This window comes from Bos taurus, chromosome 8 (genome assembly GCF_002263795.3).
Source record: "Bos taurus isolate L1 Dominette 01449 registration number 42190680 breed Hereford chromosome 8, ARS-UCD2.0, whole genome shotgun sequence".
Lineage (NCBI taxonomy): Eukaryota > Metazoa > Chordata > Mammalia > Artiodactyla > Bovidae > Bos > Bos taurus.
In genome coordinates this window covers 39,905,202-39,924,631 of record NC_037335.1, presented here as the reverse complement: position 1 = coordinate 39,924,631, position 19,430 = coordinate 39,905,202, and the positions used below count along the sequence as shown (strand labels likewise).

Sequence of the window (19,430 nt, the reverse complement as noted above, 5' to 3'; positions counted from 1 at the left end):
CTGCTCTTGGCACTGAACAAATATTAACTCATTTAATCTCAACAGCCTCATGAAGTAGCTACTATAATTATCTTCTTTCTACAGATGAGGAAACTGTACAGAAAAGTTGAGTAACTTGCCCAGAATCAAACAACTGTTGGACAGCACAGCAATTTGGCCCCAATATTCAACGTTCTTTACCAGGTATTAAAAGTCGAAGAAGGCCAGGAGTGCTAGATATTAATTCTAACTCAAATCTGGAGTGGTCTAAGATTATTAAGAAAAATAACAACCATTGTTAATACTTATCAAGTGTTAACTACATGTATGGCATGCAGTAAATATTTTTAAATGTTTCATCTCATTTATTCTTCTCAATACTTCTCTAAGGCAGGAATATTTTTATCCTCCATTTTCCAAATGAGAAAACTGTGGCTTAGAGAGGTTAAGTAACCTTCCCAAGATCTCATAGTTGGGACACAAATCTGCTTCCAAAGACTGTGTAGCTAACCACTGAGAAATGTTGCTTCAAAATGCCTAAAAATTCCATGCGAATGGAAACCAAAAGAAAGCAGGGATAACCAAAACCTTCCAACAGAGAAAAGTCCAAGTCCAAATAGCTTCACTGGTGAATTCCTCAAACCATTTAAAGAAGAATTAATACCAATCCTTCTCGAATTCTCCCAAAATATAGAAGAGGAGGGAAGGACTTTCAGACTAATTTTACAAAGTCAGCATTACCCTGAAACCAAAGCCAGACAAGAACATTAAAAGAAAATTATGGGTAAATATCCCTGATGAAAACAAAGGCAAAAACTGAAAACAGAGGCAATAAAAGATTAGCAAACCAAATTCAAAAGCACATTAGGAGTAACATATACCATAACCAAGAAGAATTTATCCCTAGGATGTGAGGAATGGTTCAACATAGGCAATCAACATGATACACCATATTAATAAAATGAAGGATAAATATCATATGATTTTAATACATGCATAAAAGCATTTGATAAAATTCCTTTCATGATAAAAACTCTCAACAAATTGGGATAGAAGGAACATACTTCAACATAATAAAGGCCATATATGACAAGTCTACAACTGATATCCTCAACAATGAAAAGCTAAAACTTTCCCTCTAAGAATTATCTCTGTTTACAGATGAAATGATATTATATATAGGAAATTCTGAAGAGTCCATCAAAAAACTATTAGAACTAATAAACAAATTCAGTAAAGTTGCAGGATACAAAATCAATATACAAAAATCAGCTGTGTTTCTATACCCTAACAGCAAACTACTGAAAAAGAAATTAATAGAATAATCCATTTACAACAGTACAAAAAGAAAAAAATTCCTAGGAATAAATTTAACCAAAGAGGTAAAAGATCTATACAGTGAAAACCATAAACATTGATAAAATTAAAGAAGAGACAAAGGAAAAGATATTCAATGTTCATGAACTGGAATCATTAATACTGTAAAATGTCTTGCAATCCAAAGCTATTCTCAGATTCAATGCACTTCCTATCAAAATTCTAATGGTATTTTTCCATTAAAATAAAATAAGTCTAAAATAAGTCTTAAAAATAAGTCTAAAATTTGTATGGAACAACAAAAGACCTCCAATAGTCAAAGCAACTATGAAAAAAACACAAAAACAAATAATTTTCAACAAAGGAGCCAAGAACTTATAATGGGAAAGGATTGTCTCCTCGATAAATGGTGCTGGGATGGCCACATACAAAAGAGAGAAACTGGACCTTTACTTTATAGCAACAAAAATCAACTCAAAATGGATTAGAGACTTGAACATAAGACCCGAAACATAAAACTCCTAGAAGAAAACATGGGGGGAAAGCTCTTTGAGATCAATCGTCGCAATGATTTTTTTGGATCTGACACCAAAAGCAAACACAACAAGAATAAACAAGCAGGGCTACATCAAACTACAAAGCTTCCACACAACAAAAGAAACCATCAACAAAATATAAAGCAACCTATGGAATAGGAGAAGATATCTGTAAACCATCTATCTGCAAGGGGTTAACATTCAAAATATACAAGGAATTCAAACAACTCAATAGCAAACAAACGAAAACCCCTAAATAACCCAGCTAAAAATGGGCAGAGAGCCTGAATTAACATTCTTCCAAAGAAGACACTCAATTGGCCAACAGGTATGTGAAAGGGCACTCAACATCACTAATCATTAGAGAAATGTAAATCAAAACAATGAAAATGGAACCCTTGTATACCGTTGGTAGGAATGTAAACTGGTACAGCAAGTATGAAGATTCCTCAGGAAATTAAATAAATAGAACTACCATATGATCCAGAAATTCCACTCCTGGGTTTTTATCTGAAGGAGCAAAATCACTATCTCAAAGAGATGTCTGTATTTCCTTCTTCATTGCAGCACTATTACAACAGCCAAACTTCAGATCCACATTTCCAGCTTTTATTGAACATATTCCCCTTTGGCCTTTCCAGCATCCTTTAAACTGAACTTACCCAAAAACAACTTTGTAAACGTCTTCTATAATCTCTGTTTCCTAAATTAGGAATTGTGTCTTAAAAATCACCATTGTTTTCATTGTAACCTAGGATCACAGCAACTTCCTCCTTCTTTGACCCCTGGAGGTTCGAGGGCACAAGCAAGATCTAAACAGGTTCATTCACTTATTCTAATCCCTCCGCTTTGGTGGGAGCTTCACATGGGAGCCTGTCTGTGAGTGATAATGCTGCCTCTTTGTGAAGTGGGTGGCGCAAGACTTGGCCTCTATTCGATGAATAATTGGATGTGGTACATTTCTGCATTTTCTCTTCCCATTAATTCTTGAATGAACAATGTGTATCTTGATGATCCTCTAAATTCTATTTACAACAATGAAAAATTCATAATAGGGATAAGATTCCGAGGGAAAAACCAACTACATCCAAGAGAGGTCCCCCATTGCCTCTGAGCATATGCACCCCACCCCCAAGGAATTCTAAGTCTTCCCCATTCTGTCCCTACTGCCAAAAAGGCACCATGAAAAAAGTCCCTCCCCAGAAGGTTTTACCTGCCCACCAATTTTATTCTCTTAGTCCTGGGTTCATCTTGCCTCACATTAGGAAGAATGTGAATCTACAAAATGAAGGACATTGTGTCCTCATACCTGTAGATTAATTACTCTTTCAATCAATACTTCACTCCTGATGATTAAATAGTTCTCTTTCACTTTGCAACTCAGCCCTGGTCCAGCTCATTTAACTGTTTCTTCCTTAAAGGAGCCAGACTCCCCCTCCTTCCACACACATTATTAAGGCACCATTAAAATAAGGTGCCTGGTCATTTCTTTCTGTCCTCAATGTATAATGAATTTCTTTCATTTCTATTGGAGAAGGGAATGGCAACCCACTCCAGTATTCCTGTCTGGAGAATCCCATAGACAGAGGAGCCTGGCAGGCTACAGTCCATGGGGTTGAAAAGAGTCGGACATGACTGAGTGACTAACACTTTCATCTCTATGACCCTCCCACTCCATCCAGGCTCATATTCCTATTTTCCAGATTTCTTCAATGGCTTTATTATAGTCTCCCTGCCACCAGTTTCTGTGCACTCCCAAACCACCCTGAAAAAGTTCATCAAGTTAATGGTCTGCTTTCTCATCCCCAGACTCTAGTGGCTTCTTATTGTCTTCAGCACAAAGCCTAAAATATCAGGCCTAATATTTAAGACACTTCAGAAGACATCCCTGGAGGATATGTGCTCCATACACACATCCTTCATTAGATTCCAATTTCCTTGCTTCTCTCAAACCTCTTCTTCACCTGGTCTTCCTATTCCTTAATGTCAAAAATAAATTCTTGGCCCTCAGTCCCAAGACTTCATCATTTCTTACATGGAACCTAAAGAAATAGCAACTTCTTAGTACATAATCAGATATTGCCTTATATTATTAAGTTAATCAACATGAGACTTATTATTACATAATGAAATTGAGTTCTACAAACTTCACTGTAAATAAATGTCATTATCTCATGTTGTTAAATAAGAGACAAAACTGGTGGCCATGGGCAATATTCAGCTTCAGACTAGCTTCACATGACCATAGAGCCTTTTGTTGTTTTAAATTTGAATCTGAAGAATTTGGATATTTTGTGGGAGGTCAGGGAGGATGGAGTTACACTCTTCATTTCTCCCCAGACCCTACCACTCATCATTATTTCAAACCCCACTGCCTTGACAGTCACAAATCCTGCCTGGTTATGAAGATGTTTGAGTTTGCAAAACCTTTTGATAGTCACATGTGAAACATCTCATTGCCCTGTTAAGTCCAGAGACTCGAGGAGGGCAGGGTTGCATCTTACACTTCTTAGCATAACTCATCCCATACCCTACACGGCACAGAATATTACTAAATACAGTGATTGCATGCAAGGCTGCAAAATCAGTTAATTGTCAGCGCTAGGTGGGACCATGAGTCAATGAACAAAGGATGTCATCATTGGCCATGTTGAACTCCCCTCCTGCAAGGACAAATGAGCTTTCATGACGACTTCTCGCCATGAATCCAACAACGACACCTATTATACACAGTCTGTTCCTGGAAGTCATCCCACTAAAATAGGTGCGATATTTACTTCAGTCCAAGACACCAATCTCAGTAAGTGTCAGTTCCTGGGGGAAAAGAAACAGGGATATTTGTTTATTTTGGGGTGGGATGAGGGGGGTAAAAGTGCTATTTACAAACATAATATTCCAATGACAGGAAATGAGAGCAGAAAGCATCTCTTGCTGGCCTAAACAAGAAGTGGTTAACCTCATTCCAACTTCTGTTGAGAGACCTTAGTTGCCCTCTCACTCTAACGAAGGACTCATATTTGACAAACCCTTTAGGCTGAATTATTCAGCATCCACCAGCCTTGGAGACAAACAGGCGACAATCAAGAGATGGCAGAACGTAGCAGAAAGAGCATGAGATTTGGAGACAAGACAGACCAGGGTTTGGAAACTGGCTTTGACACTCTGCTTTTCTAAGAATCAGTGTCCTCAGCAATAAAAAAAAGAAAGTGGGGTTGGTGGGTGGGGAGGAGGGGATGCCATCCACAGTAATTACATGAGATGAGAATAGCAACAGCTAACACTTACTGTGTGCTTATTTTGTGCCAGGTACTGATTTGAAGTGTTTTAAATGTGTTTACTCGTCTACTTATGACATTATGAAACAGATGTTAATATTGCTTGCATTTCCCACAGTTGGACACTGAGGCACACAAAAGTTTAGCTTATTTGCCCAAGTCACTCAGCCAGTAAATGGGCAAATCCGGGATTCATATCCAAGTGCTCTCATTCCAGGACCTTGAATCTTAACACCTACTAAATGCCCTTGGGAGGCACTTGACATAGCACCTGGTAAACTGAGGCACTAAATACAGGAATAAAAGAGAGAGAGAGGGAGCAGGAAGAAGGAAAAAATCTACTCCATTTCTCTCCTGGGATTCCAGGTCTCCCAAAGTTAGCTGATAAGGTCTTTAAAAGACTATAGCTCCCCCAAGCTCCTCAAGTTGCCATTGCACTGGCCTCTGTGGAAGAACTTAGAATAAATCACTCCACCTCACTCAGGCTAAGCTAGACACGCAGCGACATACCTTGACTGGTTCAAAAGCATCTCCAACCAATCACAAACTAAAGGCCCAAGACCCATCATATGTTTCAGCCCTCTTATCTTAGAGGGAACTCTGCCTTATCAGGGGTCTCCTGCCTTTCTCTTCATTTGACAACCCTAATCCTGGTGCTGCTGCTGCTGCTACGTCACTTCAGTCGTCTCCGACTCTGTGCGACCCCATAGACGGCAGCCCACCAGGCTCCCCCGTCCCTGGGATTCTCCAGGCAAGAACACTGGAGTGGGTTGCCATTTCCTTCTCCAATGAGTGAAAGTGAAAAGTGAAAGTGAAGTCGCCCAGTCGTGTCTGACTCTTCACGACCCCATGGACTGCAGCCTACCAGGCTCCTCCGTCCATTGGATTTTCCAGGCAAGAATACTGAAGTGGGTTGCCACTCCCTTCTCCTCTGGAGTAGCCTGGTAGGTTCCATGTACATACCACCTCTAGGCAGGCACGGTGGCCCTCAGGGCTGCCACCTCAGAGCTCCTGGAATTGAGAGGAGCCTTCCACACACACAAAGCAAACCCTACCAGAGAATATGTTGTATTCCTTCTGCCCAAAGGATCTTGGAGAGGCAAAGCTGTGGTCACCACAGACAGCAAATGAATTAATCCCAGTAGGTGATCCTCACGGCAAATGACAAGAAGGGTTGAAACTACACAATGTGCTACAGGGTACTTTTAAAATAAAATTAGGACAAAAGAAAGAGAAATATATAAATGTATATCTATCAATATAAAAATGGACTTACAGGGATGCTGCAGGATCACTCTAAAGATAAAGAATCCCAAGGGTGAGATTTCAGACTGCTGAAGAAACTCCAACAATCCAGCCATCCATGTGCACCAGAGAAAAGCTCCTGTCCTAGACTTGACCCTGCTTTTGCCAGATTTCCTGGTTTTGAGGGTGAAGTAAAGCAGAGACTCTCTCCTTTGATGACCAAACTACTGCTACCCCGAGACCCTGTGTGGAAGAGCGAGGGGAGCAGACCTGAGGAGCCTGAGGGCTGCAGCTCTGTTCACTGTCTGCAGAGTTCCCAGTCCTTGGGAAGGGGGAGGGAGTTCTCTCCAAGACCTGCATGTCCCCCAGGCGTGCTGGAATGGGCCCCCCATTCAGGAAAGGACAGCAGTACCGTCAGGTGGTATTAGAGGTTCACTGGTCAAACATGGACTGGTGGCCATGTCCTTTCTTCCTGCTGCTCTGAGATCAGAGGGCTTCCTTAAGGGAACTAACTGAGAACAGCGTTGAATATTAGTAAGTATGGCCAGGCATTCAGGGGTTAGGTGAACTTGCATACATAATTCATCAGTCCTCCCCAGTTATACATTTAAAATTGACTGACTTCTTTTATGTTAGACTACCATGTACACTCTCCATTTTAAAAATCTTACTTATAGTTCAGGGCCTATAGGCTTCAGCTAACTTTGGGTCAGTCAGGCGACCATGGGGAGATGGCCTCATTGTACAGCAGCTTCTGCTTGGAGGGCCCAGGCTCTGCCAAGGAGATTTTCCCAGGAACCTCTTTAAACCCAGACCCCGTGAAACAAGCTTGCAAAATATGGCCCAGGCTCTGACAGATCTGCAACTGTGAAAGTCAAGAAAGGAATAATAAACTGAAGCAAGACAGCTGGAGATTTTTATTACATTTAGTGACACAAATCTTCCCAAAGTAATCTGAACCCTAATGTATCACAAGATTATTCATATTATTATATATTCCAAAAGCAAAATCCTGCTGCAATCCTGGCCCTAACATGACTCCTCAAAACTGAAATAACTCCTTGAGAAACAAAAAGATAAAATAGGAATGACTTAAATGATGGAGTTAGCAGATCAGAAAGTAAGCAAAAGGCAGATTGATTTGTTAAAGGTAACAAAAAGACTCTAAATAAGAATGGGCATTTAAGATCTTACTCCTAAATTGAGTTAAGGAGCTATGCTCAAACCATTAAAAAAAAAACTGAACAAGTGTTACAGTGTATACCTAAACAATAACTGCTACGGAATACCGACTCATTAGAACTGATTTCCTTCAGCTGCTTATGGCCTTCCCAAGCGGCCCTTTTCTGAGAACTGTACCACAGTCTTAATGTAATATAGTATTTTTTTTATTACTGATGACTAACTAGACCTCAAAATAATAAATTGACAACTATAGTTTCAGACACACTGAGAACACACAAGCAGGTGTAATTTACGCATATCTCTCTTTTCCAAGGGTGAAATGTTTGTTGTTGCTTCCCAGTGGCTCAGTGGGTAAAGAATACATCTGCAATACAGGAGATGCAGGAGGCGTGGGTTCAATCCCTGGGTGAGAAAGATCCCATAGAGGAAGGCATAGCAACCCACTTCAGTATTCTTACCTAGAGAATCCCATGGACAGAGGAGCCTGGCAGGCTATAGTCCATAGGGTGGCAAAGAGTCAGACACGACTTAAGCGACTGAGCATGCATGCATGCATACTTTTACTAGGCTGAAATTCTGAGAAGGGGATAAATGAATTTAGTTTTATTTCTGCTTTTGGACTTTTTTCTCCTTTAATTTTTAATTTCATTTTCCTAATTTTCATAATGAACAAATTCCTGTGGTCCTAATGAGAGAAGAAAACTTGATTTTCATTGAATCTTGTAAAAGTTGAAAGGGTTTTGGGACATGGGAGAGGAAAACACTCAGATTACAGTATGATGGGAAGACAAAGCTTTCTGCTTTCAGGCCCTCTCTTCTCTGGGTCTGCAGACCCACAAAGATAAACCTCTACTTCAGTTCATCTCCATCCTCTTCTTGCTCCTCAAGTTGGGTAAGCATTTCATAAAGGTTTTTGCAGTCATTTCTGCCAAAGCAGAAATGTAATTTAGTGTAGCTCTTTCAAAGAAATATTTGAAGGAGGTTATTTTCCTCTTATAAATTTATTAAGAATTGCTAGAAAAAAAAAAAAAGAATTGCTAGAAAAAAAGGAGGGGTAGGTGACAGAAAAGTGAAAGTGAAGTCACTCAGTCATGTCCAACTGTTTGTGACTCCGTGGACTGTAGCCTACCAGGCTCCTCTGTCCATGGAATTTTCCAAGAATACTGGAGTGGGTTGCCATTTCCTTCTCCAGGGACCTTCCCAACCCAAGGATTGAACCGGGGTCTCCTGCATTGCAGGCAGACCCTTTACCATCTGAGCTACCAGGGAAGCCAGGTAACAGAAGGAGTAGTTTAAAATACAATCTAAAGAAAGTAGCCTCATCTTATAAATGTATCCTAGAAACTAAACCTTTAAAGCAAGACTTGAATTCTCCAAAAACAATGCTCCCTCTTCCAAGGTTTTCAGGATCTTATGTTAATAAATAAATGAAGCCTAATGCTAAAAAGCAAACAACCACACACACATACACAGAAAATGGATTTACCAAACATGGAAAATCAGAATGATAGTCTTTTTTCTGGAGGATATATCAGATTATTCCTCTAAATAGCAGCTTCCTCGAGCTCATGGAAAATGTAAGAGGAAAGGGAAGGAATGGGGAAAGGACAGGACAGGAAGTCAAGAGAAGGTAAACAGAGGTGGGGGAGAGCTGAGGGCAAGAGGGGAGGAGGGAAAAAGGAGGAAGGAGGGAGGAAAAAAAGAACATTTCAAGAACATATCCACTGCCAAAAATAAGGAACATCTGAAAAGGCATCTTGACATTTTCATCAGAATTTTAAGAAGTGCTTTCCAAATGGAAAAGAACCTGCCACCCAACTATTGCTACTTTCTATTTCAAGCTCAAAACAAACATACAAACTGAAACACAAATAGTCCAGCTTGACAAGAAAACATGAGCCCCAAACACTTTAATCAGTGACTCTTACCTGGTTACAAGAGACTGGGTACAGGTTTGATTTAAAGGGGGTCAGACACTGGTGGTTTGATACACAGAACAAAAACGGTTGTTCAGTTGGCTCATTCAGTGAGCTCTTCATGATACTCCTGCAGCTTTCATTCAGTCTCCCCTGTGAAATGTGAAGACACTTGACACACTCTATGTGGCACTAAGAAGAAGGCAATCAACCAACACAAGCAAGGAGAAGAAAATGACTTCACTCAATCCCAACCTTGCTGTGCAGCCTCTTCTCCCACACTCCCAGAATGAGGTCATATTAGGTTAGCAAGACAAATACCTGTGTGACCTTGGGCAAGTTACCTGGGCTCTTTCTAGAATATCAGGATGATAACAAGCGGAGTATCTACTTCTTAGTGTTATTCTGAATAATATAGTCCTTAGTAGTGTAGTGAAGTTGCTTAGTTGTGTCCGACTCTTTGTGACCCCATGGACTGTAGCCTACCAGGCTCCTCCATCCATGGGATTTTCCAAGCAAGAGCACTGGAGTGGGCTGCCATTTCCTTCTCCAAGTATAGTCCTTGGCATATAGTGGATGTGTAGAAACTGCTAGATGTTAATGAGCAGAACTGTTAAATATGCCCAAATTAATTCTATTCCATGGAACAATTATTTTTGAGCGTGGAGGGGGCCAGTATAAAATCTGAGGGTGTTCCAAATCCCCCCATCCTCAAAGCTCTTGCAGCCTACTGTGGAGATTCTTAGTCCTAAAATGTGTATTACCCCTGAAGAAACTTATAAAGAAAACTGATGCCAGGCACCACCCACAGAGATTCCAGCTAAGTGGTCTGGAGTCGGGCCTGGGCATCAGCATTTTTCAAAGCCCCCAGATGACTCTATTGCTCACTAAGGACTGCCAACCCAGAAATCTGCCATGGGATTTGTGTGCAAGGCCACTGCCTGTGTGGTCTGTTAGACTCTGACAGGACCAGGAGCCCCTGGAATGAAGGGAAGTGTGTTGTTTTCTGTTATGTGAATCCCCACAAGCCATCAAATGAAAAATCCCTTTGAAGTTGGTGACCAAATCAGAGAGGGCGGGTCCCCAAGGTTGGAGCCTGGCATCTGTAGGCTGGTTTGTTTTGTTGCTTTGATTGTAACAGAGGTGAAAGGACCCTTGTGGGAGGAAGTAAAGTGGGTCCTGCCTGCCAGCAGAGAGGGTGAGGTTAGAAGAAGCCATTCCAGCCATACCATTTAGAGCTGGAGGCCTAACGAACTATGAAAGAATCAGAAAGCAGCATTTTAATTCACTGTTGTCCCTTCCTCACCCACCTTTCTTGGTTTATTTCCTTTTTGCTCTGTAATTTTAGAGAGCTCTTTGTGCTGCAATTCTTATCTGTGTCTGAGGACTCCAGGGCCTGAGTTCCTTGCCCTCCCTTGAGTTGGGATCATTGTAAGTGGACTGGCTCCTGCTGCAGGCCAGCCATAGTGGTGGCAGCTGGGATCATGGGAGCCACTCACAGGGATGGGACACTTGGCAGGCAGAGTTGGTACCATTGCTCGGTCTTCCCTCCAGCCCTCTGTCTCCTTCTTGGGAGAGTTTTCATAAGGAAAACAAACCAATAAATCACAATACAAGGCTGAAGGAAACCTATTTCCTAAGACAGAATTTACTAATTTTTTTCTTACCTTCTCTCTATCCCCTCACATCAGGGTCCACATACTAGCTAGTTCAGGGCTTTAGGTAACTTGATGTTAGCATGATGAAATTCAACACAATTTGACATTTGGTAATTACATGGGCCATGTTTCCTAAGTGGTAATTATGTGGGTTGTCTTCTGTATAAATGCCTAGATGACTATTTTAGAAATGGGAGATTAAGTGGACCAGAAGCCATCTTTAATCTACCAAGCAGAACATTCTAAGGCAAAGCCTACAAAAATGGGAAATTACCAAGCTGTGCTCACATTCCTCTGTGCCAAAGGCAGGGAGTCCTGGCCAGCTCTAGGCAAGGCAACATGTGCCTTCAAGCATGAATACCCATAAATCAGAATTTTAGGAGCCTGATGACAGTGAAACCCTAGCATGTCATCCCACACATCTTTATTTTTTAAAAAGATCTGTAATTATCTTGATGTTGCTAGACTGAAGGACTACATGATACAACACCATAGGACCCTCTGGGGGATGCTCAAAGGCAATGTCCACCAACTCTGCTTGGGTTCCACTATCTTTTTCTCCAGGGTTCTCCTATTACAAGCTCCAGGTCTGGAGGACAGTGGAATTTAATGGGTAAAAGCATGGTCACTGAAGCCATATCCCTTGGGTTCAGATCACAGCTAAGGTCATTCACTAGCCATGTTACCCTAAGCAAGGCATTTAACATCTCCTTGCCCCAGTTTCCCTACCTGTAAAATGGTACTGGTGATAGTACCTACTTCTTAAGAGCTGTTGTGATCATGGAATAGCAACTCACTTAATACAACTGAAGTATTTAGGTCAGCTCCTGGCACTTAGGAAGCACTTAATAAGGAAAAACTATTCTTATGCTGGGCCTGGGTAGGAAGGGAAAGAAGAAAAAATGTGAAAAATGATGACAGCCCACAAAAATGACCAACTTCTTACCACACAACTGACTTTGAGGATTGCCTCATCACTTGAATTTCAACAGTCACTCACAGAAAATATTTACTGAGCACCAACCACAGCGGAAGGTCATCTAACGCAAGGGTGGTGACAGAGTGGTAGAGGAAGGCGGGCTCCTGCTCAGGGCACACACCTGGCAGGTGCAGTTGAGTTCACCCAAGTTAAATGGGACCCCACTGTAACTCTGGCTATAAAGTAATGGGTCAGAAAACAAGAGTCCCTGGCCCAAGGAAGGTGTCATTCAAGTAGAAGGGGCAGACTTTTAAGCAATCGGCCCACAAAGAAATAGAACAACAATGAAAGAAAACTGCAGGAGGCTACAAAGGTGTACCTCAGAGGAGGAGGGTATGCCATGGAAAGCCATGAGACCTGAAAGGCAAATAGAAGTGAGCCAAACAAAGTCAGGAAGAAGTAGTCTAGACAGAGAGCGTGTGCAAAGGGCGCATAGCAGAAAAGAGCTCGTGTCTGAGGAGCTGGAAGAGGGACCATTAGGTAAGGAGTGGGGAGGGAGAATAAAGAGGAGATAAGACTGCTGGTGGCCCCGCACACATGCTGTCTCACGACACTGTGAGGGGAGAACGTAGTTCTGCTCTCCTCCTGGACTCCTGTTCACCACATTTTCCAGGTGCTTTGTACTGAAAGCAGGAAACTGAAATTGTTTTAGCAAATCAAGAAGAAGCACTTAAGCTGCTTACTTACATAGGACAGCAGCTTAAAAATATTTCTGTTCATGCGCACGGTATTTCTTCAGAGGGTAGCCTGGTCTGTTGAGGATATTCTTTATTTCAGAGATGGATTCTTCCTATAACACAAACAAATCCAGCAACTACATTACTCATAGTGTAATATAGGTCAATGATATTGCATGCGTAGTTTTGCATTTAGGAGATCTATGAATCCCGTGTATGCCATATATATTGTGTTCATGATACATGTATATATGTAGATACTATTTTTTTCCCTCTCTCCCTTTCTTTTTCTTCCCTCTTCCCTCCCACTTTCCCTCCCTCCTCCCTTTCTTTCTTCCTCTTTTACATTTTAAAGGGATTCCCCTACTTGAAAAGATTTGGAATTAACAAAGCAAAACAAATGACTCTGCAGACAGGCAATAAAATAATTCACCACCCAGGTAATTAGGGTAACAAATATTCATTTATAAGTATGATCCTATAAATCTAGGATATGTCAGCATTCAAATAAGTCAAGATGACCAATTCAACTACATGTTATAATTAAACCCAACTAAGGGGTGCACTGTCAACCTTCCATCTGAATTGGTTTAAACTGGTGACAGGCCACAGCTAATGGCTGTACACCTGCCGTAGAGGAGTACTGAGTATATCTGTCTATGGATCGGAAACACTCCCCTCAACCCCAGAAAAGTCCAATAGTCAAAAACACCTGATTAACTTTGAGGAAAACTTTCTTCCTTGTTGTGGGCTCACATAGACCACACATGTTCCCAGATTCTTCCCTGCACTGGGATTCTTGCCCAGAGTGGAAGTGAATGTGCTCCAGGCAAACACTGTCTTCTCTAAGTCCTCTCACATGACCATGCTCCCCCTCACTTCAGGACCTCTGCCTGATGCACCCTGTGCTCTGAAGTATTAATAGCTGCTACTCATCGCTCAGACTGCAGCTCCACTGTCTCTTCCTCAAGAAAGCCTGCCCTGAGTGCCAACCAAGTCAAGCACTCCCTTTCATACGCTCTCAGGATACCATGTACCTCCTTGGTGAGCATCACAATTTTATACTTGTTTCTGCAGTTACCTGATTAATGTCTATCTCCCCTGCTAGACTGTGAGACCCAGTTCCCATATTATTTTGTCAGCAAAGATGTCATTTCATCAGAAGTCCTGACCTTGTTTAGGTGTTGCTGAGCTCTGTGGGATGTCAGAAGACTGCAGACCCTTTCATGGATCTTCTTCCATGTGGACTGGAACCCGGGGTGGGGCCTGATCAATAGAGTAAACAGGGTGGAGTATCATGTAGCTGATAAAAGGATACTTATAACTTAGAAGTGAGAAAAAAGCAGCAATATACAAAAGTGTGCACAGTGTAGTTTCAATGTCTTTATTAAACCTACACCTAAGAAAAGCACCAGGAATAAAAACAGCCAAGATGTTAAAAATGGTCTGTGTCTGGGGTGTATTCCTTTTCTTCTCTGTACTTTACTATTTCAGATATTTCTCCAAAGAACAAACCCTGCTTTTATATTTTTAAAATGTAATCCAAAAATTTTTAATACAAAATTTAATCCCTACTGTTTCCACCATAAGGATCTTATTTTATGTTATTTCCTTTAGGCCCTCCAGACATAAATTTAACCACAGGTCTTAACAGTGTCTTCTGGTTACTCAAACATGAAGCATTTTCTCCCTTTCACAGGCACTTTCCAGGACTTTTCCCTTGGATAGAATGTAAGGGAACTCACAACCCCCACCCCACTTGTGAGTCCTTACCACCCATCAGAGCTCAGTTCAGTTATTGATTTCTCAGGAAAAGTCCCTTCCTGTAGAGGAGGTCAGCTTCCCCGTTTCATGCACTTAAGAGCCAATTCATCCCTCATTCATAGCACTTTCCCCAGTAGATATTTTGTCATTATTTGGTTAATGTCTGTCTTTCCTCCTAGGATGAAATTGGGAGTGAGACTCCTAGGCTAATAGCTCATCTCAGGGCTCTGTGGGTCCCGTATGAACACCATATGGGAATTTACTACAGATTACTTGAATGATGAATTCATTCATTCATTTTTGGGAGGCGAATGAGTGCCAATTCTTAAACTGAGGCAGAATTTGCAATGTGATTATGAAAAGCACACTGAAAAGATATTGTGTTTAAGTGCCAAAAATTTTGCAATTTGGATAAAATCATTCTCTTTAATTAATATGTAATGAACACTGGAAATGACAGAGACATGTGGGAATCAATCCAGTTGTTACACCACCACACTAATGATTCCCTCTGCAGTTGCCCCTCCGCTCTGTCTGGGATCCATACCCAGGCCACCCATCCTGGCTCCATGTAATGAGCACAAACCCTCTGGTTTCCAGGAAGACAAGACTAAGAGAATGACTGATGTACACAAATCCATTACCAACCCAGGAAAGTGACTCACAGCAAATGAAAGCACCACCTATAGCACTGACCATACTTAAAGGCAAGGCACATCATTCCTATAGTCCTCTAAGAGTTTTTAAGATGAAGGAATAGAAATATTTTGAAGCTATAAATGAAGCTAGCATTTAAAAATAAGCACCAGCTGGACACTGTAAATGCTTTTTCATTGGTCTTGAGTAACCAGTACCAGAATGATCCCTATACTTGTTACTATATGCATTCAGCACTAAATTTGAAGATCTCTGAGAATGATGAGTCAATAGGCAAGGGTAGTGCTATGCCTTGATTATAGCCTTCTCCTAGTGCAGTGGGAAGAATGAGGATAGGGGTTGAAGGGATGTGCCACTATCCAGTCACTGGAGCTAGGAAACAGGCTCAAGAGTGTTCCTCCCACGTTTAGGACTACCATTTCACCCACAGCTAGTTAAAAGGGTTTTCCATTTCCTCCCTTAAAACCCTGGGCTGATTCTCACTCCAAAACTCACCTTCCAACTCATCCCTGCAAACTTGGCCCTTGCTGATTTCAGTATTGTCAGCAGAAACTCAAAAGGTACTTCTCGTGTGCTTCTATGGTCTGAGCAGGAAGAGACTGGCCCCAATGGCTAACACGAAAAGAATAGTGAAGGAGGCAGAGGCTAAGCACTGGGAGCGAAACCAAGACCCATACGGTTGACTCCCAGGAATCCCTGAGCATGTCTTACAAAACAGAAGATAAGGAAATTGCTTGTTAAAAATCCCTCTGTTTCCAACCTGCCTTTATTGATTAAGCTTGCTTTAGTTTTTTGTTGTTGTTGTTCTTTTTCCCTTCCTTAATTGCATACCCTCCAAGCTTCACATAGCCTACGAAATATATCACAAGACTCCTTAACATCCCTACAGATAAAGCCTCTGACATTATGGGTCACTATAGTAATCACTGCAGATGGTGACTGCCGCCATGAAATTAAAAGACGCTTACTCCTTGGGAAAAAAGTTATGACCAACCTAGATAGCATATTCAAAAGCAGAGACATTACTCTGCCAACAAAGGTCAATCTAGTCAAGGGTATGGTTTTTCCAGTGATCATGTATGGATGCAAAAGTTGGACTGTGAAGAAAGCTGAGTGCTGAAGAATTGATGCTTTTGAACTGTGGTGTTGGAGAAGACTCTTGAGAGTCCCTTGCACTGCAAGGAGATCCAACCAGTCCATTCTAAAGGAGATCAGCCCTGGGATTTCTTTGGAAGGAATGATGCTAAAGCTGAAACTCCAGTACTTTGGCCACCTCATGCGAAGAGTTGACTCATTGGAAAAGACTCTGATGTTGGGAGGGATTGGGGGCAGGAGGAGAAGGGGACAACAGAGGATGAGATGGCTGGATGACGTCACTGACTCGATGGACGTGAGTCTGAGTGAACTCCGGGAGTTGGTGATGGACAGGGAGGCCTGGCATGCTGCGATTCATGGGGTTGCAAAGAGTCGGACATGACTGAGCGACTGAACTGAACTGATAGTAATGGTGGGCTTAAGTTATTCTCCAAGAACATGGAGTTGGATCCTGTTTGATTCAAGCTGGCTAAGACTGGTTGGGATCACTGATCCTAAAACTGTGTCCGCACAGACATCTGATGAATAATTCTTTTACATCAGAGGGCCAAAAACTCCACCCTCACATCATGCCAGGCACCTCCACTTTTGAACACACACCCTATGAAGAAGCATGTAACCTACATATGCCTGGGTAAAGCACTGATTACTTCACCTTTTCTCAACCTCCAATGGTATTTCCTTGACCTCCAACCACCTTTCCTCATGCCTAAGACCTCATTGCTTCTTTATCCTATAAATATCTCCGCCCCATGCCTTCAGGGAAGTGGATCTGAGACTTGTTCTCCCATCTCCTTACTTGACTGCCTTGTGAATAAATACTTTTCTGCTACAAACCTCAGCACCCCCGCGTTGGGCTTGCTGTACACAGAGCAAACGAATCTGGAAAAAAATCCAGTGTTCAGGGCTACCTCTGTGATCACATTAAGGTCAATGGGGAATGGATTCTTCACCAAGAATACAAAGGGATATCCTTTACTCAGAACAGCTGTCTTAAAAATATTATTTTCAGTGCCACTTCCCTGGAGGTTAAGGTGACAAACTATCCTGGTTGGCCCAGAACCGAGAGGTTTCCCAGAATGCAGGACTTTCAGGGTTAAAGCCAGGATGGTCTTAGGCAAACCAGATGATCTTTGTGTGATTATGCTATGTTTTCCCTGATCAAGGCCTTATTTACAAATTCACAGTCTGATTAGATCCAAATTTAACAGTTTAGAGTGACTTTGGATGCACAGAATTTGCTGACTCATCAGAGATAAGTGATTGATAAGAGATAAGTGATTGTCATCATCCTACAGTTCAACTGTGCTAATTCCTGTCACTGACTTGCAAAAGCTGCCACTTGCCATTTCCTCCTCCAGGGCAACTTCCCAACCCAGGGATCGAACTCGTGTCTCTTACGTCTCCTGCATTTGCAGGTGGGTTCTTCACCACTAGCACTACCTGGGAAGCCCCACTGCCTTCCAACAGAGCCCCAGTTCCTTAGCTTGGTTTCCACAGCCCCCCTCTGACTATCAGCCTGGGCACCCACTCATCCCCCAGGCTGCTCTAACTTCTAGAAGCTGATAGCACTCCTTGCCTTCTCATCTTCCATTCCTCTCCTCCATTAACTATCATAATCCAATCCCCTCCCCTCCAGGCCCTCATGAAAATGCCACCTCCTCCATGAAATATTCCAGAATACCATCCTTCTCCTTTATACTCTGATAGCATTTTGTCTGTACTTTTCTCAAAATTCTGCCCTGTAGAAAGTTCTCTGTGTACATTAAAAAAAAAAAAAAAAATTCTCTGCGAGGTTGGAAGTTCTCAGAGATGAGAAGAAATGTCTTAAATGTTAACATTTCCATCTGAGGCCTAACAGGTCGACTATCTGTTTTCCTTCTGAGGCATTATATTTTTCCCGTGTCAGCAAATATTTATTAAATGTCTACTAAGTACCATGAATTAGTAACTGATTCTTCATGTGTCTTTTTTTTTTTTTTTTTTTTTTTGCCACATCACACAACATGCAGGATCTTAAATTTCCCAACCAGGGACTGTGATTGAACCCATGCCCCCAGCAGTGGAAACTCAAAGTCTTAAGCCCTGGACCACCAGGAATGTCTCCAACTGTATTATTTAGATGGAAATTATTCTCAAAACTTAATGCAGAGTAAAGCAGACTGGCCTATCCTTCATTCAAACCAACTATCTTGAAAATATTATCTTTGCTGCTACTTCCTTGGAGCTATGACCAACTGTCCTAGTTGGCCTGGGACCAAGAAGTTTCCCAGAATGCGTGACTGTCATGGTTAAAATCAGGACAGTCTGGGGCAAAACTAGATAGTTAATCACATTAGTAGGGAATGCAGATTGGAAAATAAAGGTTCCTGTTCTCAATCTCTGGTCTGCCCTCCAGACACATGCAATCAAGGTTTGGTGTGTGTGTGATGATGATATAAATAAGCCAATAAACCATGTCTAGAAAAATAGAAAGAAACTATACCCACATATTGGAGAAAGCAATGGCACCCCACTCCAGTACTCTTGCCTGGAAAATCCCATGGACGGAGGAGCCTGGTAGGCTGCAGTCCATGGGGTAGCTAAGAGTCAGACACGACTGAGCAACTTCACTTTCACTTTTTACTTTCATGCATTGGAGAAGGAAATGGCAACCCACTCCAGTATTCTTGCCTGGAGAATCCCAGGGACAGGGGAGCCTGGTGGGCTGCCGTCTATGGGGTTGCAGAGTCGGACACGACTGAAGTGACTTAGCGGCAGCACACCCACGTATTAGTCATGCTTGTCTTTGGGTGGTAGGACTGATAGGTTATTTTTTTTCACTTCTTTTCATTTTTCTATAATTTCCAAACTTTCTATAGTGAGTTCTTTTATACTAGTGAAATCAAAAGCTGGGGTTCTAACATTCAGTTCAGTTCAGTCGCTCAGTCGTGTTCGACTCTTTGCAATCCCATGAACCGCAGCATGCCAGGCCTCCCTGTCCATCACCAACTCCCAGAGTTTACCCAAACTCATGTCCATTGAGTCAGTGATGCCATCCAACCATCTCATCCTATGTCGTCCCCTTCACCTCCTGCCTTCAATCTTTCCCAACATCAGGGTCTTTTCAAATGAGTCAGCTCTTTGCATCAGGTGGCCAAAGTATTG

The 19,430-nt window shown here is 41.9% G+C and overlaps 1 protein-coding gene across 16 annotated transcripts in view; it reads right to left on the bottom strand.

Annotated features, from left to right (window-relative positions):
* SPATA6L (spermatogenesis associated 6 like) overlaps nucleotides 1-19,430 on the bottom strand; it is a 118,691-nt gene that overhangs the window by 35,825 nt on the left and 63,436 nt on the right. For 10 of the 16 annotated variants that reach the window (XM_024995920.2, XM_059889227.1, XM_059889225.1 and 7 more), the window contains 3 exons: nucleotides 13,940-14,033; nucleotides 12,778-12,880; nucleotides 9,431-9,606 (listed from right to left, as the gene is read on the bottom strand). In XM_024995920.2, coding sequence (XP_024851688.1) covers nucleotides 12,791-12,880; nucleotides 13,940-14,033 — 184 coding nt within the window. In that variant the 3' untranslated portion in view covers nucleotides 9,431-9,606; nucleotides 12,778-12,790. Of the gene's footprint in view, nucleotides 1-2,419; nucleotides 4,647-9,430; nucleotides 9,607-12,777; nucleotides 12,881-13,939; nucleotides 14,034-19,430 lie in introns of those variants that run through there. The other 6 variants (XM_059889224.1, XM_059889223.1, XR_808266.4 and 3 more) reach the window with 5 other exon arrangements.